Source organism: Piliocolobus tephrosceles, chromosome 10 (assembly GCF_002776525.5).
Source record: "Piliocolobus tephrosceles isolate RC106 chromosome 10, ASM277652v3, whole genome shotgun sequence".
Lineage (NCBI taxonomy): Eukaryota > Metazoa > Chordata > Mammalia > Primates > Cercopithecidae > Piliocolobus > Piliocolobus tephrosceles.
This window is the reverse complement of record NC_045443.1, coordinates 25,431,760-25,451,380: the sequence shown is the minus strand read 5'-3', so window position 1 is coordinate 25,451,380 and position 19,621 is coordinate 25,431,760. Positions and strand designations below refer to the sequence as shown.

Genomic DNA, 19,621 nt, shown 5'->3' with positions numbered 1-19,621 from the left:
CAAGTTGATCTCTCCTGTGTGCCACCATTGTACTTCATCTTGCATATGGTGTTACATTCATTTTAATTATTTATTTATGTTCATGTCTCTTCCACTCACCTTAGTTGCTTGAGGTGAGAAACTATATAATGTGTGACACAGAATGTGACACCTGGATTTTCAATAAGTGTTTCTATGACACAAGGGAGACTGATGTGGGTAGGTGGGAATGAACTCATCAACCTCTGTTTACATACCCTGAATTCCCTGTTTCTTCCCTGTTATAATTCTGACTGTCTACAACAGTCTTTGATGGCTTATAAACTAAAAGTGTGGAACGCATCATTCTATAATGGATTTAAATAACCTTTCAGAAGAGTAACGTAAAGTACTTGAGCATTAGTTGAGTAAAAGTTTTTCATCTTTTGCTACAGGTGTTATTAAGTAGTATGTGAAAAGTTCTTACAATACTTAATACAACAAGAAAACTTACAATTTCAAAAGGAAATCACCAAGTAATACATTATTGACATTTTCAGCAGTTCTAGTCATACTGAGAAGAGCATCTCATGGAATTGGCAGTGTGAAGGTGGCGATCAAATGGGATGATGTTTGTAATATGCTTATGACAGTATCTGGCATATAAGTAAGGGCTCAGTAAATGTTGACTGCTGTAATTGCTATTAATAGTAATATGATTACCTTTAGTAAAAGTTATTAGTTTCTTTAGGTTTTTCATTTACTACAATATAGTAAACAAAATCTATACTTGGAATGTATATATTGTTTTGTTTTGATACATGGAATATGTCTTTCGGTGTCAGGGTCACTGCCTGAGTTGGAAAACCCATACTCAAGTTGAATAACACTGAATAATTTTATTATTAATTATAATAGAAAAATGACAAACTTGATGTTCTGGTTAATGAGGTTATTGTATCTTGAATGAGTTAGCTTTTAAATTCCTCAAAATAAAGGCATTTAGTAAACCAGGAAACAGTTCATTAATATGCAAATCAGTGTAAAAGAAGATTAAAATTCCACTTGGGAAAGGACACACGTTGGCAATAAATATGAGGATAAGAAAAAGAAACCTATATAACATTATTACTCCTCAAAGAAATTGGTATGAAAGCAATAAAAATCTGTAGCTTTTCAAACCAACAGAAATTTAAAGTAAAAATACAAAATCCATTTTAAGTAATGATAAAATGGGTGCACTCTTAGTGCTTTATAGAAAAGTGGTATAATGAACTTCATGTGTGTACCAACCAGCTCTGTCATATCTTAACATTTAGCTACATTTGGTTTAGCTCTTTTTTTTCCAAGATAGAAAAGTTAATACTGTTGAAGAATCCTACATTCTTTTCCCTAGTCTTACTCTCTTCCCTCCCATAAGTGTATTAAAATCTCTGTGTGTATTGTTTTGATTGTATTTTTACATAAAACTTTACATGTTATATACAATTTAATTGAAGTTAAGATTTATTAAATTATTCTTAATATATGTTGTAATTTAAAAATTAACAGCTTCATTGTCTTGGTAAAATTTATAGTATCTTAAACCTATGCTTGTTTTCCTAAGATAAGAGAACATTGCGACATAGATTTTAAAACAAATTGTTGGAAGATTAAAAAATCCACCTTTGCCAACTATTACATTGAAAGTGGGGCATTTGTTTTGAGCTTTCATTTCAAATATGTAGTATCTTCAGAATATTTGAGAAGGATTTGTATTATATAATTGAAAAATCTGTAAAATTGTGTTTATGTTAACTGTTTAATTGTAATAAAAATTTCCATTTATTTTTTAGTATCTACATATATTTACATTGAATGGATTCATTCACTTATTTAAGAGGCAGTACTGATTACCTATAGTGTTCAAGACTGTTAGGTAGAGGGTGTGTAGTGGTGAGTAAAACAGGCATTGAGTCCTACCATCATGGAGTTTAAAGCCTAGTAGGGGATATAGACTTAAACAATTTCACGAGTAAATACATAATTACAAATTATAATACATGCTCTGAAGGAAACATAGGAGGTACCAGGGAAGGAGGAATGCTTTGCATTTTTATTTTTAAGACTGAAGAGTGCTATTGGAGGACTTTGAGCAAGTGAATGACATGATCTAACCTTCATTCATTCATTCATTTATTCCTGGCTCAAGCGATCCTCCCACCTGAGACCTCCCAAGTAGCTGGGACTACAAGTAGGCACCACCACACCTGACTAATTGTTTTTTGTATTTTTTGTATTTTTGATGGGATTTTACCATGTTGGCCAGGCTGGTCTTGAACTCCTGACCTCAGGTGATCCACCCGCCTCGGCCTCCCAGAGTGTTGGGATTATAGGCATGAGCCATGGTGCCTGGCCCTAACCTACATTTATAAACTATCACTTGCTGCTGTGTGGAGAATATATTGTAAGATTAACAGCAGGGATACCTGCTAGGAGGCAATTGCTGCAGATTGCCTGAGACAAAATAGTTATGGACTAGGGGGATGGTGGTGGTAGGTGGTTGGATGTAGGATATATTTTGAAGATAGGTAAATGGTGCAAGATTGTGGGTCAGTTTTAAATGCTTAGGTAAATTTTCTTTGTAAGACATTTTAGGATGCCATGTTAAGAATCGCTTTATAACTGTCATTTAATAAAAAAACACATATTTTCTTAGCGTAATTTCCCATAGCGGCATTACTGTGTCAAAGGCTATGAACATTTGAATGACTTTAGATAAGTACTGTAATTGCGTTCCAAGAATATTGTGCTTATTTATTATATCACCAGAAATGTTTGAATTCTGTCTATAATTCAGTCTTGCCAGTGTAGTACATTTCATTTAGAAAATTTTTTTATTACGTAGATGGAAAAAATAATATTTTAGCTGGGAGTGAGGGGACTATGGGGAATAACTTTCCTTCATTTAATATTTTATTGTGAGTTATTTAAGTTACTTTATTTTATCCTAGTTTCCTAAGGCTACAAATTAGTAACTTTGGTAACTTATGTACACCTAATTTAAAAGTTTACTTTTTTGAAAGGCTGGAAATACTAATTAGAAACGTAATACCTTCATCCTTGTCTTTGCTCCATTATTAAATAGTTTCATTATAGAATCTCCATGTTTTAAAATCATTTGGGTTTTCATAACCAGTACTTCCTCAGAGTGGTAAATTTAAAAATATATATAAAGAGAATGAATAATATGTGTTGAGAATACTTCAAATATGTGAAGAGTTATTAACTTACAGGAGGACTTGGCAAACTGTTCTATAAAGGGACATATGGGTGTTTGTCACATAGTCTTGGGTTTTTGTTTTTGTTTTTTTAAACAGCTATTTATTCCTAGCTAGTGGGCAATACAAAAACAGTGGGCAAGGTTTGACCTGTGGGCAGTAGCTTGCTGAACCCTTATTTAGACTCTGATTTTTTTGAAAGAGTCTACATTGATGCATAGTTTTTTTCTCCCTCCAAGTACAGTTGAGCCTTGAACAACATGCGTTTGAATGACATGGGTCCACTTATACAGTTTTTTTCCCAACCAAATGCAGATATGGAGGGCTGACTTTTCATATACCTAGATGTTCCTGGGCCAGCTGTAGGCCTGGAGGCTGAGGGGTCTTGGAACCAGTGGCCTGTGTGTACCAGGGGATGACTATTTCTTATGGCCTGACCTGAAGTTGGAACAGAATCTTTATTAATATATAATTTTTGTTGCATTCGTTTTCTCTTTATATTTATCAGTTCTTTTTAAATCATATTTCATTTAATACTTTTTCTTCTCTAGTTTTTACCAAGTTGCACTGAAAATAGCTCAGTGACTAATTGCACTTCTAAGAATAAGTACCCTAGTTAAAATTAACTCTAAAATACTGAGTTTTTAACCTAAACCTTTTATTTCTAATCAACAGTATTGTTTATGAGTAGTTTGTAGATTACTTTGAAACTGAATGTGTCTCAGAACATTGCTATCGATATTTTTAAGGTCTGGTAGGGAAAAGATAATAGGAATGAGATATATCAGTGAATAGGGGACTGCTTTCCCAGTTTCTCGGTCCCACTGGTTTAATCACCATGGAAGCATCTTATGAAATGTGGGCATAAACTGCTAATATCCCACATTACAGGTTGACTATTCTTTATCTGAAATTCTTAGGACCCAGAAGTATTTTTGGATTTTGGTTTTTCAGAGTAGGAATACTTGGCCTACCTTGGTAAGTAAAGAATGTGAGGTGACAGGCTGGGCGCGATGGTTCACGCTGCGAATCCCAGCACTTTGGGAGGCCGAGGCGGATCACCTGAGGTCAGGAGTTCAAGACCAGCCTGGCCAACATGGTGAAACCTCATCTGTACTAAAAATACAAAAATTAGCTGGGCACAGTAGCATGTGCCTGTCATCCCAGCTACTTGGGAGGCTGAGGCAGGAGAATTGCTTGAACCCGGGAGGCGGAGGTTGCAGTGAGCCGAGATCGTGTCACCGTACTCCAGCCTAGACAATAGAGCAAGACTCCATGTCAAAAAAAAAAAAAAGAAAAGAATGTAAGGTGGCAGCAATAGGTAGGAAAAGTCTTTGGTCAGCTTTACATGCTCTGTAGCCATGCCTGGGTAATGGGTTGACTCTTAAGACTCTGTACTTTGCTCCCACCTCCTCCTTTTTCATTACTCTTCAGAATGAATAAACAACAACAACAGAAAAAGGGTACATTAATACTATAGCCCACATATGGAATATGCCAGGCTGGAGTGCAGGTTTTTAATTTATGATCTGTAAGAGTTATTTCAAGTATTTAATGAAGAGAATAGGCTAAAATAAGTAAATGTCAACTGAATGCTGAAATCTCTACTAAAGAGCCTCTTATTTAGAAAATATATAGCCATCCTTTTTTTCTGACTGGTGAGATAATTAATTTTTATTGTAGACAGTTTGGAAAATACCATATGCTTTAAAAGATAAGCACAAAATTATAGTCTAATATGGTAGGTTTTCACACTTTAAAAAATTGAAAACCAAAGAAAAACACATTTAACATAGCATGTAGTACAAAGAAAAGAGATAAGCAAGAGATAAATGTCTTTTTTTTTTTTTTTTTTTTTTTTTTGATGGAGTTTTGCTCTTATTGCCCAGGCTGGAGTGCAGTGGCACAATCTCAGCTCACTGCAACCTCCACCTCCCGGGTTCGAGTGATTCTCCTGCCTCAGCCTCCCGAGTAGTTGGGATTACAGGCATGCACTACCAGGCCCGGCTAATTTTGTATATTTAGTAGAGATGGGGTTTCTCCATGTTGGTCAGACTGGTCTCGAACTCCTGACCTCAGGTGATCTGCCCACCTTGGCCTCCAAAAGTGCTGGGATTACAAGTGTGAGCCATTGCACCTGGCCAAGATAAATGTCTTTTAAATTATCTCCATCAAAGACATAACCTTTATAATATTTTGATGTATATATTAACCAGTTTTTAAACACATAATACATTTGTATAAATATGTATTATTGTGATCATGCTGCACTTACATCTTTATGTTCTCCTTATACTGTAAACATTTTGAAATACTTTACTAACAACATTTGTAATGACCATTCTTTCTTTCTCATTTTCTCCCTCTGATAGAATGGTCTACAGAGTAATTCATGAACTAAAGATACTTTAGAGGCTGGGCACAGTGGCTCATGCCAGTAATCCCAGCACTTTGGGAGGCCAAGGCGTGTAGATCATGAGGTCAGGAGTTAGAGACTAGCCTGACCAACATGGTGAAACCCCGTTTCTACTTAAAAAAAAAAAATACAAAAATTAGCTGGACATGGTGGCATGCGCCTAGAATCCCAGCTACTCAAGAGGCTGAGGCAGGAGAATTGCTTGAACCCAGGAGGCAGAGGTTGTAGTGAGCCGAGATCGCGCCTCTGCACTCCAGCCTGGGCAACAGAGCGAGACTCCATCTCAAAACAACAACAACAACAAAAGATACATTAATACTATAGCTCACATGTGGAACATTAAGAGAATAATTGTTTTTATGTTTATGCTTTATACCTGTTGTTAGCCCTACCTCTTATTTCATGGCTTCACATTGTAACATCCCTTTACCATATTTTTTGAGGACTGTTTTGGCAGAATGTGTGAAATCTTAGGCAGAAGTATTAGCCAAAAGTCGGAAGAAAATCAGATTTTTATTTCAAGATTCTGTTAAAGTTACCCACTCCCTTCTTTTACTCAATCTTATAGTTACAGTTCTCTCTTTCTCTTTTTAGAAAAGAAAAAAAGAGGTCCCTCAGGATTTGCAGATGAAATAGTATTGCTCTTTAGAGATATCCATCTGGCTGTTAGATTCGTTTTTCCAGTTTTCAGAGGTGGATGAGGGCATTAGAATCTTGAGTGCTGACCATTTCCTTATGTGTGCCTTTGACAATAAATAAAATATGTGCATGACAATTATGTATAAGTTGATTGATTTTTCTTGTCATTTAAATCATCTTCAATAATAGAGTTGGTAGAGCTATCCCCTTTTTGAAATTATTTTCTTTTGTCAATAACTTTTTGTTACCAATATGTACACTGGCATTGTTGACTCTCCATGTAATACCTTAAAAACATTTTTTCTTGTGGTAAGATATACATAACATAAAATTTACTATGGTCGTTTTTTTTTTGTTTGTTTTGTTTTTTGAGACGGAGTCTCGCTCTGTTGCCAGGCTGGAGTGCGGTAGAGCAATCTCTTACTGCAGCCTCCACCTCCCGGGTTCAAGTCATTCCCCTGCCTCAGCCTCCTGAGTAGCTGGGACCACAGGCGCCCGCCACCACGCCAGGCCTATTTTTTGTATTTTAGTAGAGACGGGGTTTCACCATGTTGGCCAGGATGGTCTTGATCTCCTGACCTCGTGATCCGCCCACTTCGGCCTCCCAAAGGGTTGGGATTGCAAGTGTGAGCCACGGCGCCCGGCCCATGGTAGTTATTTTTAAGTGTTCAATTCAGTGACCTTAAGTGTGTTCATAATGTTGTGCAACCATCACCATGTTGTCTAACCATTAGCACCATCTGTTTTGAGAACTTTTTTTTATCATCCCAAACTAGAATTCTGTACCTGTTAAATTGTCCCCAGTAATCCTCCCTCCTCCAGTCCCTGGTAATCTCTAGTCTACTTTTCATCTTTTTGAAGTTGCCTGTTTTAGGTTCCTCATATAAGTGGAATTATGTGGTATTTGTCCTTTTGTGTCTGACTTATTTCATTTAGTGTAATGTTTTTAAGGTTCATCTGTGTTGTAGCATGTACATACAGGTTGAAGCATCCGTTACCCAAAATGCTTGTGACCAGAAGTGGTTTGGATTTCAGATTATTTTTTTTTTGTTTGATTTTGGAATATTTGTAGATACTTAACTGGTTCAGCATCCCTAATCCAAAAATCCAAAATCAGGTGGAGCCCAGTGGCTCATGCTTGTAGTCCCACCATTTTGGGTGGCCAAGGCACGAGGATCACTTGAACCCAGGAGTTCAACACCAGCCTGAGCAACATAAGATCCTATCTCTCCAAAAAAAAAAAAGGTGAAAGAAAAAAAAAAATAAAAAATCAAATGCTCCAGTGAGTATTTCCTTTTAGCATCATGTCAGGCTCTAAAAGTTACAGATTTTGGAGCATTTTGGATTTCAGATTTTTGGAGTAACCTGCATTAATGCTCAACCTATATGAAATTTTATTCCTTTTTATGTCTGACTAATGTTCCACTGTATGTATATACTACATTTTGTTTATCCATTCATCCGTTAACAGACACATAAGTTATTTCTACATTTTGTGTATTATAAATAGTGCTGCTGCGAACATCGGTGTACAGGTATCTGTTTGAGTCCCTGTTTTCAGTTCTGTTGGTTATATACCTACGAATGGAATTACTGATCATATGGTAATTCTGTGTTTGACTTTTTGAGGAACTACCACTGTTTTCCTCAATGGCATCACCATTTTACATTCCCACCAGCAATGCACAAAGATTTCAGTGTCTGTATCCTTGCTAATACTTATTTTCCGTTTTTTGAGTGTTTTTGTTTTGTTTTTTAATAATAGCCAATCTTTTTTTTTTTTTTTTTTTTTTTTTGAGACGGAGTCTTGCTCTGTCGCCCAGGCTAGAGTGCAGTGGCCGAATCTCAGCTCACCGCAACTTCTGCCTCCTGGGTTCACGCCATTCTCCTGCCTCAGCCTCCCGAGTGGCTGGGACCACAGGCGCCCACCACCTCGCCCGGCTAATTTTTTGTATTTTTAGTAGAGACGGGGTTTCACAGTGTTAGCCAGGATGGTCTCGATCTCCTGACCTCGTGATCCGCCCGTCTCGGCCTCCCAAAGTGCTGGGATTACAGGCTTGAGCCACCGCGCCCGGCCAATAATAGCCAATCCTAATGGGTATGTGGTAGCATCTCATGGTTTTGATTTTATTTTCCTGACGATTGATGATGATGAGCAGCTTTTCAGGTGCTTAGTGGCCATTTGTCCGTCATCTTTGGAGCATTGTCTTTTCAAGTCCTATGCCCGTTTTTAAATTGGATTTTTTGTTGTTGTTGAGTTGTGTATAACACCTTTTTTAAAGTAAAAGGTGCACTGTAATAATCCAGACTGTGTTTCTCCCTTCTCAGGATTCCTACAGGAAGCAAGTAGTAATTGATGGAGAAACCTGTCTCTTGGATATTCTCGACACAGCAGGTCAAGAGGAGTACAGTGCAATGAGGGACCAATACATGAGGACTGGGGAGGGCTTTCTTTGTGTATTTGCCATAAATAATACTAAATCATTTGAAGATATTCACCATTATAGGTGGGTTTAAATTGAATATAACAAGTTGACATTAAGGAGTAATTATAGTTTTTATTTATTGAGTCTTTGCTAATGCCATGCATATAATATCTAATAAAAATATTAAAATAATTTTTGTGAGGTAGGTAATATCCCTGCTTTATAAATGAAGTTCCTGGGGGATTAGAGCAGTGGAGTAGCTTACTCCAGACTGCATCAGTAGTGGTATGCTGGGATTCAAACCTAGGCCTGTTTGACTCCACAACCTTCTGTACTCCTGACTCTTCTACACTGGAAAAGCAAGACTTTAAACTTTTTAGATACATCATTAAAAAGGAAAACCAGGGGGAGTGGGGAGGGATTGCATTGGGAGTTATACCTGATGTAAATGACGAGTTGATGGGTGCAGCACGCCAACATGGCACAGGTATACATATGTAACAAACCTGCATGTTATGCACATGTACCCTAGAACTTAAAGTATAATAATAATAATAATAATAAATAAAAATAAAAGATTGTAGGGTAGGAAGGAATATTTTAAGCCTGCACACAAAGGAAGAAACCACAAAGAAAATGTTAAATTATTTGATCATATAGCGATTACCACTTTTATTCATCAAAAAATCATAAAATAAAAATAAAAATAACAAATTAGAAAATAGTAGGAAAAAAATGTAATTATCCTTATATATAAATCACTCTTATAAGTCCATACTAGCAAGACCATAGAAATATGGACAAAGGATAATGGAAAAGTAATTTACAAAAGAGTAAGTTCATATGGACATCAGGCATATGAAGAACTATTCAACCACATTTATAATTATGGAAATATGCTTTATAACAAAAACAAGAAAGTTTCTTTGGTATTTCATGTTGGCAAAAATTAATGAATATATGTATATTCATCCCCAGAACTGGCGAAGGCTGATTTGGCAGACACGAAACACATGTGCTTCCATGCTTCCATCCTTCATTGAGGTTAAGCATCACTAATTTATCTTAGCATTCTTTGCTGCCATATTCAGATGTGGTCTTGCAGTCATTCTCAAAAAGGAGTACCAGGTCAACACTGCTATTTAATCAATGATGGTACTCTAGATGAAATCTAATTGCCCTTCCCAGGGTTTGAATAAAGTGGAGCTGTTCTATCTGGTTAGTCCTTGACAGTCTGATTCAATAATATGATCTTTTTTTAAAGCTATGATAATGGCCATATCCTTCAGTTAGAAATCTTTTCTAAGGAAATAATAAGAGATGAGCACATGCATTCATATATGATAGAATTTACAGTACATTACAAAAGTGAAATTTTGGAAATCTTGGAAACAACTTTAATATAATAAGAGAATAAAGTATATTAAATATATATAAAGAAAAATACATAGTTATGCTTATGTTTTCAAAACTGTTGAAAATGCTTAATGCGTACTGTTAAACTGCTACACAGTTGTGCAATATTTTTAATGTGCACATAGAAAAGATGAGAAGAAACATACATATGTGATAACGTGTATCTTAAGGTAGAACAATAGTTATTGTCACTTATTCATTATATTTTAAGCTATAGAAAGTAATTAAGCCACAGAGTATAAATTTGTATCTATATCCAGATAGATATTATAAAATGTATATCAGTTGTGTCCTATAGCTGAATAATGTAATATTGTAAACCTCCTGAAATGTCCACATTTAACATAAAAGAGTTTTTCCAAAAAAAAAAGGAAAACCATAAAAAAGAATATGAAAAGGTGATTTGAGATGGTGTTACTTTAACATTCTTAAAAGCAATCGTGTGTATAGTGTAGAATTGCTTGGATTGGATAAAGAGTGGCATTATACATTTTAAAAAATAAAAGTTTTGAAAGATTGAAGAATTCGGGCATTACAGTTTTCTTAAATCTGACAAAGCTGCATAAAACTATTAAAATAAAATAATCATTATTGTACTATTTTATATTCTGCTTCTTTGAGGGTTTAGTTTTCCTAAAACTACATATTAAGCAAATAAATTACTCACTGGCTATGTCATGTAATAATGAGTTAGCCTAGTTATAAGAAGTTTAACATTTTATTTAAGAACATTGTTACAGCATGTTTACTGTGTAGTCTAGTAATAGAGCAGAAGACATTTGGGTGGGTGGTAGTGGTAGTATTTTTATAGAGGAGTTACCAAATTTCACCTCTATTATCCAAGCTTACCCAGCTAATAGTGGAGGAACTGGGAATTTGAGCCAATTCTGACTCTGTTGTCTGCTCTGCTCCTTCTTTTGTGCTGCATCCTTGAAAGTCACCTAAAATTGTGAGGGAATATAATTTCACCCCAAATTTAGAGTTTATGCACTTGTTATATTGAAAATGATTAACATGTAGAAGGGCTTTTAATGGAATAAGTGGTGTAGTAACTTCAGTGTTTTCTACCTAGAAATCAAAATCTACTTGTCTACTTTGTTTTTTGAGACAGTAATATGAAAATTATATTAATGCTTTAATTCAGGTTTTTGTAAAATATTTTTTATCTTTACACATTTAACATATGTTTCTAAAATTATAGTCTGTTATATAGCACTCTGGGTCTAGAATTTTTCAGTAGTTTCTGTTTTGCTATTACGATCTACCTGCATATTAACCTATTAAGTTATAGTTTTACTATACTTCTAGGTATTTGATCTTTTGAGAGAGAGACAAGGTTTCTCTTTAAAAAGGTAAAGAAAATAATAATTAGTAAAAGGAAGGAGGGAAAATTTGATATAGTGGAAACCAGGAATTACATTGTTTTCTTTCAGCCAAATTTTATGACAAAAGTTGTGGACAGGTTTTGAAAGATACTTGTGTTACTAATGCCTCTGCTATAACTTTTTTTTTCTTTCCCAGAGAACAAATTAAAAGAGTTAAGGACTCTGAAGATGTACCTATGGTCCTAGTAGGAAATAAATGTGATTTGCCTTCTAGAACAGTAGACACAAAACAGGCTCAGGACTTAGCAAGAAGTTACGGAATTCCTTTTATTGAAACATCAGCAAAGACAAGACAGGTAAGTAACACTGAAATAAATACAGATCTATTTTCTGCAAAATCCTGACTGTTATGTCATTTAATGTATCAGTTTTTCTCTCAGTTATGCTCTACTAGAAAATAAAACAATATGTATTTAGTAAATGTTTTTGTCTCTTGAGAGGGCATTGCTTCTTATAGTGTCCTTGATACTGCTTTTGGCTTTGGTTTCTTTCTACATTGAAAATTTCTCTTCAATTCTGAGCACATGTTAACATTTAGAATTCAAGAGATGTGGGGATTTTTTTTCCCACTGTTGTGTGTGTGTATATATACACATATACACACACACAAAGAACAGGGCAACACATTTTTGAATTTTCTATTTCAGTAGTACTTTTAAACCATTACGTCATGTTTCTAGGTTAAATGTTGCATTTGAAGAATTTTATTTTGGCAGAATTTTTTTTGAGGATATGTTTATTTTTGGAGAAAGGTCTCATTAAAGAAAGAAAATACCCAGAAAGCAAGTAGAAATTCTGTTACTCATTTAATGCGTTTTTCTGACAAAAATTGTTGTCAGAGGGAATTTTGTTTAAAAAATCATCTTTGTTTTAAAAATGACTTTCTTTAGGTAAAATAAAATAATTTCAGTTACTGTTATTTAACCTGTTTGTATGAAAAGTTTAACATACAGGAAATGAATACATAAAGATAGGAAGGAATTAATTGTTATATATAGTCATATGTCTCAATGACAGGGATACTTTCTAAGAAATACATTGTTAGGTGATTTTGTCATTGTGCAAACATCATAGAGTATACTTACACAAATCTTGGTGGTATAAGCTACTATACACCTGGGATATATAGTACAGTCTCTTGCCCCAGGGATACAAATCTGTATGGTGTGTAACTGTAGTAATGACTATAGGCAATTGTTAACACAATGGTAAATTTTGTGTGTATAAATGTACACTTGGGCTACCCTAAGTTTATTTTTTTTTAATTTCTTGTTCAGTAATAAATTAACCTTACTTTACTGTCACTTTTTAAATAAACTTTTAAATTTTTCCTAACATTTTGACTTTTGTAATACAGCTTAAAACACACATTATACAGCTATACAAAATTTTTCTTTCTTTGTATCCTTATTCTGTAATAAGTTTTTTTCCATATTTAAAATTTTTTATTTGTTTTTACTTATTAAACTTTTTTGTTAAAATCTAAGACATGCATGCACATTAGCCTAGGCCTGCACAGGGTCAGGACCATCAATATCATTGTCTTCACTTCCACATCTTGTCCCACTGGAAGGTCTTCAGGGGCAGTAACACACGTGGAGCTGTCATCTCCTATAATAACTTTTGGAATACCTCCTGAAGGACCTATCCAAGGCTGTTTATAGTTAACTTTTTTTTTTTTAAAGTAAATAGAAGGAGTACACTAAAATAACAATAAATAGTATAGTAAATACATAAACCAGTAATAGTCACTTATTACCATTATCAAGTATGGTGTATAATTGTAGGTGCTATACCATTATACAACTGGCAGTGTGGTAAGTTTGTTTACACCAGCATCACCACAAACACATGAGTACTGTGTTGTGATACAATGTTAGGATGGCTATAACATCACTAGGCAATAGGAACTTTTAAACTCCATTATAATCTTAAGGGACCACTATCACATATGCAATCTATTGTTGATCAAAATGTCATGTGGCACATGACTGTACTAAGAAATTGATCCATCTATATTCCATAAGTTTGTTTAGGGCTTTTTTTGGTTACATTTACCTGTGAGCCTAGAAAACCAGTTTTGTAGAATTTCTGTAATGCTAGGAGTTAAAAAAAAATTGATGAACAACGTAACAATATGTTTTACGTTGTTAAACATATAAAAACAAGCATTCTAGAAGTTTATCAGATTTTATAAAGGTGCAAAAATGTAAATGCAAATCATTACCCAGCTAATATATATGTTATATTTCCCTAGTAGGAGAGCATATGTACCTCTTCCTAGTTATACAAATTTGATACATAGTAAAGAAACAAACTCTACTTCAAGTCATTTTTGGAGGATTAAAAACTAAATTTCTCTAGTTTGACCAGTATACAAATTTCTCTGGCAGTTTTACTAAAACCTCATTTATAGGTTAAAATTGGTATATATCATATCACTTTACTTTAAGGGAATTAAGATTTCACTTAAATCCATTTCCATGTTCCAAAGACTAGGAAGAGGCTTTGCTTTTGTTTTTCTTTTTACTGGTCTTCTATAACCAGTCTTCTTAATTTTTCTTAGGACAGAAGGTACTGAGAATACATGATTTATTACTTTGTCTTCCAACATTTTCTTATGAAACATTTTCAAATACAAAATTAAGTTTTATTTAAAACATTTGCATATATACTACCTAGATTCTACCATTGTTGTTTCACTATATTTGCTTTACTTGTAACTTTTAAAAGATGCTTTTCATACTACTGAACATATTAGCTTACATTTCACACAAAAAAGAAAAAATTTAAGAGACTTTGCATAATGTTTTAAGGGGTTGCAGTAAAGAAGTGCTTCTTATATTTTCTTATGCATACAAATCAGCTGGGCTTATTAAAATCCAGATTCTAATTCAGAAGGTTTAGGTTGGGATTGAGTCTGCATTTCTAACAGGCTCCCAGGTGGTATTTTTCTTGGTACTTGGACCATACTTTGAGTAGAAAAGCAGTAGAGGACATAAAAAGAGTCTTGTTAGTCCCACTTTGTTGCTGTCCACTTCTCATTTGATAAGATCCTAAAATAGCTGTGTCTCCTTTTTGGTGGTTGTATGATTACTACCTCAGAAGTACTAATTGATTCTTGCTATTTGACCTTAATACTTTAATATAACACAGCATTCATATTTGATCAGAAAACTATCTGGCTTCCTTTTGTAAGAGATTTTTAGGTTTTTTACAGTTTTGTGGCCTTGGGTTTTTTGTTTTGTTTTTTGGAAGGTATATAATATGTAAGTAGATGAACTTAAATTTGCTTTGTAGACATTTTTATGTGGATCATCTAATTAAAATATGGAGGGATGTACTATAAAAGAATACTTGTACTTCTTAACAGAGCACTCAACCTTTCTTTTATATCCTGTTTCACTGATGTTATATAATTTATGTTGCTAAACTATAAATTAGATATTTAATTTCTATTCTTTGATTTCCTTTTATTATTAAATGGACTTGTTGATTTGCCTAGAAATTAATTTGCCTTTCAAAAGTCTATTAATCTTCCTCTGTTGAAATTAATTTGATATTTGCATGCTTCTGGAAGACTTTAAAGAGCTATTCCAAGTAACTGTAGAGATTATAAAATGAAATATGGAAATTTTAATAAATTTTATATCTCCAGTTACTGGTGAAAATGTCAAGCCCTCCTTTCTGCAGAGTATTTTGTTACTTATTTGTTACTCAGCTTATTTATTTATTTATTCTTTTTTTTTTTTTTTTTTTGAGACAGTCTCGCTTTGTCGCCCAGGCTGGAGTTCAGTGGCGCGATCTCGGCTCACTACAGGCTCTGCCTCCCGGGTTCACGCCATTCCCCTGCCTCAGCCTCCCAAGTAGCTGGGACTATAGGCGCCCACCACCACACCTGGCTAATTTTTTGTATTTTTAGTAGAGATGGGGTTTCCCGTGTTAGCCAAGATGATCTCAGCCTCCTGACCTTGTGATCCGCCCGCCTCGCCCTCCCAAAGTGCTGGGATTACAGGCATGAGCCACCGCGCCCAGCCCTTATTTGTTTTTTAAACAAAATTAGTGTGCATATCCTTGTATTTTATGAGCAAGTTGTTTTATGCCCTAATTTTTGGGGTCTTGATCATGAGACTAAAACACGTAAACACTCCCAAAAAATTATATTCAGGTTAAAGGAACAAAACATTCATTTAGAAGTTCTCATCTATGTAAATGAGAGGCTGGCAAACTTATTTTCTCTAAAGGGCCAAGATAGTAAATGTTTTAGGCTTTGAGGGCCACAAGTGGTAGCTGCTGCATTTTTTTAAAAATTATAACCCTTTAAAATGCAAAAATAATTGTTAGCTTGTGCATAGTATAAAAATAGGCTGGCCGTGCGCTGTGGTTCATGCCTGCAATCCCAGAAATGAGGTGGGAGGCCGAGGTGGGCCCGTCACCTGAGGTCGGGAGTTCGAGACCAGCCTGACCAACATGGTTGAAACACCGTCTCTGCTAAAAATACCAAAATTAGCCAGGCGTAGTGGTGGGTGCCTGTATTCCCAGCTACTCAAGAGGCTGAGGCCTTAGAATTGCTCGAACCTGAGACAGGCAGAGGCTGCAGTGAGCCGAGATCAAGCCAGCCTGGGCGACAGAGTGAGACTCGTCTCAAAAAAAAAAAAAAAAAAAAAAAGCTGTTGCTGCATTTGGCCTATGGGCTGTAGTATACTGATTCCTAATTCTCTGGGTAACTTTAGTGTTTGATTAGATATTAGAAGTTAGGCGAAACCTTTGTATTTCACAGGCTAACCTTAATAATCTTAAAGTAAAACTTACGTATTTCATGAAAAGGAAATAAGAAATTTTACCCTAGTACTCTTTTTTTTTTTTTGGAGGCAGAGTCTCCCTCTGTCACCCAGGCTGGAGTGCAGTGGTAGGATCTTGGCTCACTGCAACCTCCTCCTCCTGGGTTCAAGCGATTCTTGTGCCTCAGCCTCCCGAGCAGCTGGGACTACAGGCACGCGCCACCATGCCTGACTAATTTTTGTATTTTTAATAGAGATGGGGTTTCGCTATGTTGACCAGGCTGGTCTTGAACTCCTGACCTCAAGTGATCCTCCCATTTGAGTCTCCCAGTGTGCTGGGATTACAGGCGTGAGCCACTGTGCCTGGCCCCTAGTACCTTTTTTTTTCTTTTTTTTTTTGAGACAGAGTCTCACTCTGTTGCCAGGCTGGAGTGGAGTGGCATGATCTCGGCTCACTGCAACCTCCACTTCCCGGGTTCAAGCGATTCTCCTGCCTCAGCCTCCTGAGTAGCTGGGACTATGGGCACACACCACCACGCCTAGCTAATTTTTGTATTTTTAGTAGAGATGGGGTTTCACCATGTTGGCCAATATGGTCTCAATCTCTTGACCTCGTGAACCACCTGCCTCGGCCTCCCAAAGTGCTGGTATTACAGGCGTGAGCCACTGTGCCCAGATGTACTTTTTAAGATAAGAATTGCAGAATATACGTTTTTACCAACTTAATAACTTATAATTTTAAAAAGCTAATTTACTTGACTAGAATATAATGCCTTACATATTCTTTACACTCAGTTCAGTCCATATCTGAAAGGCAAATAGAGTTATTTTCTGCTAGTACATTGTGTGGTCCCTATGTTCCTAGTGTATAAGGACTGTTACCTAGTTCACATTTATCTGGGTTGTTGACAGATTTTCCTGGTCCCTTTGGACAGTGCATGGCCATGTTGGCAAAAGCTGTCAAAATTGAAACACTGACACTATAAGAATTGTGTATTTTCCAGTCTGCTAAAATCAAAAGTGGGAAGGTTCAGTAAGGTGAATGACAGAAGCAGAGTCTTCAGGGTATCTGTTACTCCTCATCTGGCTTTTTTGCTTTCTAGGGGTCTCAATTTAAGTATAATGTGAAAATTAGTTTTATGAACCTAAAAATGTTGAGTGATTAATTTCCTGGTTTTGTTGTTAATTTCTAGGTATTTAAATTGTTAAAAGAACTCCATTAAAGAAGGCTTTACAATACAACCTCCTTATGTGCTATGTCTCTGTTTAATAGTAGTTGAGTTTGCCTACATGAAATTAATATTTTGCACTTCAGCTTTTTATGAGTTAAAAATTGACAGAACAGTTACTGTGCACTTGGTGTGCACCATGGTAGTCTCCCAAGTAGTAGTTTTTCTGCATTTCAGTAGTACATGAGATAGGCTGTGGGTAGCAAGATTGCTTGAGAAAGTCAGGGGTGCACACAGTTGGGTTTTAGAATACATCTTTTTCCTCCATGCCCTTCTGCCCTGAAAAGCTGGTAGTCTTGCATCTGTATATAGTTAGGGTATTTGGTGTGTTGTTTCCTTGACAGAGTTTTGCAAGAATTTGCAGATTCAACAGGAACAGGAACAAAAACTTACTTAAACAAAATCTCTTAGTAAAAGCATAGCCTAGCAAGATTTAGAATACTTTTGGTTAACTGTTCTTTCTCTTTATGGAGTGCTTTGTTTCCATGGCCTCACAAGTATGTTTTCAGATAATAGTTGAGTTGAAAATGTCGTCAGTCTCTTGATTTTAAAAAATTTACGTATTTAAAGTTGTATACTTTTGTTCCCACGTATTTTCAGTTGTTCTTAAAGTTCAATAAGTGACATTTGAAAATGAGTATATGTATATAAAAACAAAAGTAGGCTGGGCGCAGTGGCTCATGCCTATAATCCTAGCACTTTGGGAGGCTGAGGCAGGCAGATCACATGGTCAGGAGTTTGAGACCAGCCTGGGCAATATGGTGAAACCCCCTCTACTAAAAATACAACAATTAGCTGGGCGTGGTGGTGCATGCCTGTAGTTCTGGCTACTCGGGAAACTGAGGCAGGAGAATTGCTTGAATCCGGAGGTGGAGGTTGCAGTGAGCCAAGATCGCACCACTGCAGTCTAGCCTGGGTAGCAGAGCGAGACTCCATCTCAAAAGAAAAAAAAAAAATAAAAAGTTAAAAAACAAAAACAAAAAACACAAAATGAGTATATGTGGCCACAAGTCCTATTCTCAAAAAAATCATTGTGTGCCACTTAAGAGCTTCGTGAGTAGTCAGTGGGTATTAAATATCTGTTTCAGCTGTATTTTATCTTTAAAAATTATCTACAAATTTTGGAATGTGAAAAACCAGTGTTTTGTTTCATAGGTATATACTGTATGCATTTTAAAAAATAAGAGCCAGTGCCAGTGGTTTACAGTGTACACAAGAATAATGTTCTCATGTTCTCTTGATGTCAGTATGACTTTAAAGCATATTATGAAGAAATAACTAAGTCTGAAAAACTGTAGTAAAGAACTGATACTCTAAAACCTAAATTTCTCATTACTAAAAATAAGAAATGGAAAAAGTCCCCCTGTGCTGTTAATTATATGAACCACTGAGGTCCTGACACTGAATTCTTGGTTGTGGATAATAATCTCTTCTTTTTAATTATTGGCTTCCAATTCTCTCTCTGCATTGCTGGAAACAAAAATCATGTATTTCGCTATTGGTGGTGGGGATGCTGACGCTGCAAAAGTAGACACATTCAAACTGATTTTAGACATAAGTTAAAATCAAAATTTGCTTCTGCTAAATTAGTAGAGGACCAATACTGTTTTTCTCCTTCATAGTATGTTTTGGTTCTTCTACATTGACCTTACAACTTTTTTTTTTTAAACAGGAATAGAAGTTAACATTCTTAGAAAATTTATGAAAATATGAGCTTTTACCTGGTTTGTGTGTGTATATGTATATACATATTTTTAAATTTCTTACATTGATTTTCAAATTCAAAGAGAATCATTTGTGAAAATATCTTACAGAGCTCATGCTTTACATTTTACATGCTACAAAGTTATTTTAGTGCCTTAAATTATTTATGTTGCTTATTAATGAAAATTTTGGATACATAATATTTTGAAGACAAAGGTAAAAATAATAAACCCTTTCCTTTTGAGGGTTAATGATAAATATAAACTGTAAAACGATTGAAAATTTTTTTTTTAGAGATAGCGTCTTGCTCTGTTGCTCAGACTGAAGTGCAGTGGTGCAGTCATAGCTCACTGAAGCCTCAAACTCCTGGGCCCAAGCAACCCTCCTGCCTCAGCCTTTTGAGTAGC

General features: G+C 35.4%; 1 protein-coding gene across 5 annotated transcripts in view; it reads left to right on the top strand.

The window, feature by feature from the left end:
- KRAS (KRAS proto-oncogene, GTPase) overlaps positions 1-19,621 on the top strand; it is a 49,593-nt gene that overhangs the window by 17,059 nt on the left and 12,913 nt on the right. For all 5 annotated transcript variants that reach the window (XM_031936290.1, XM_023209054.2, XM_023209055.2 and 2 more), the window contains exons 3-4: positions 8,602-8,780; positions 11,637-11,796. In XM_031936290.1, the coding sequence (XP_031792150.1) occupies positions 8,602-8,780; positions 11,637-11,796 (339 nt within the window). The remainder of the gene's footprint in view (positions 1-8,601; positions 8,781-11,636; positions 11,797-19,621) is intronic.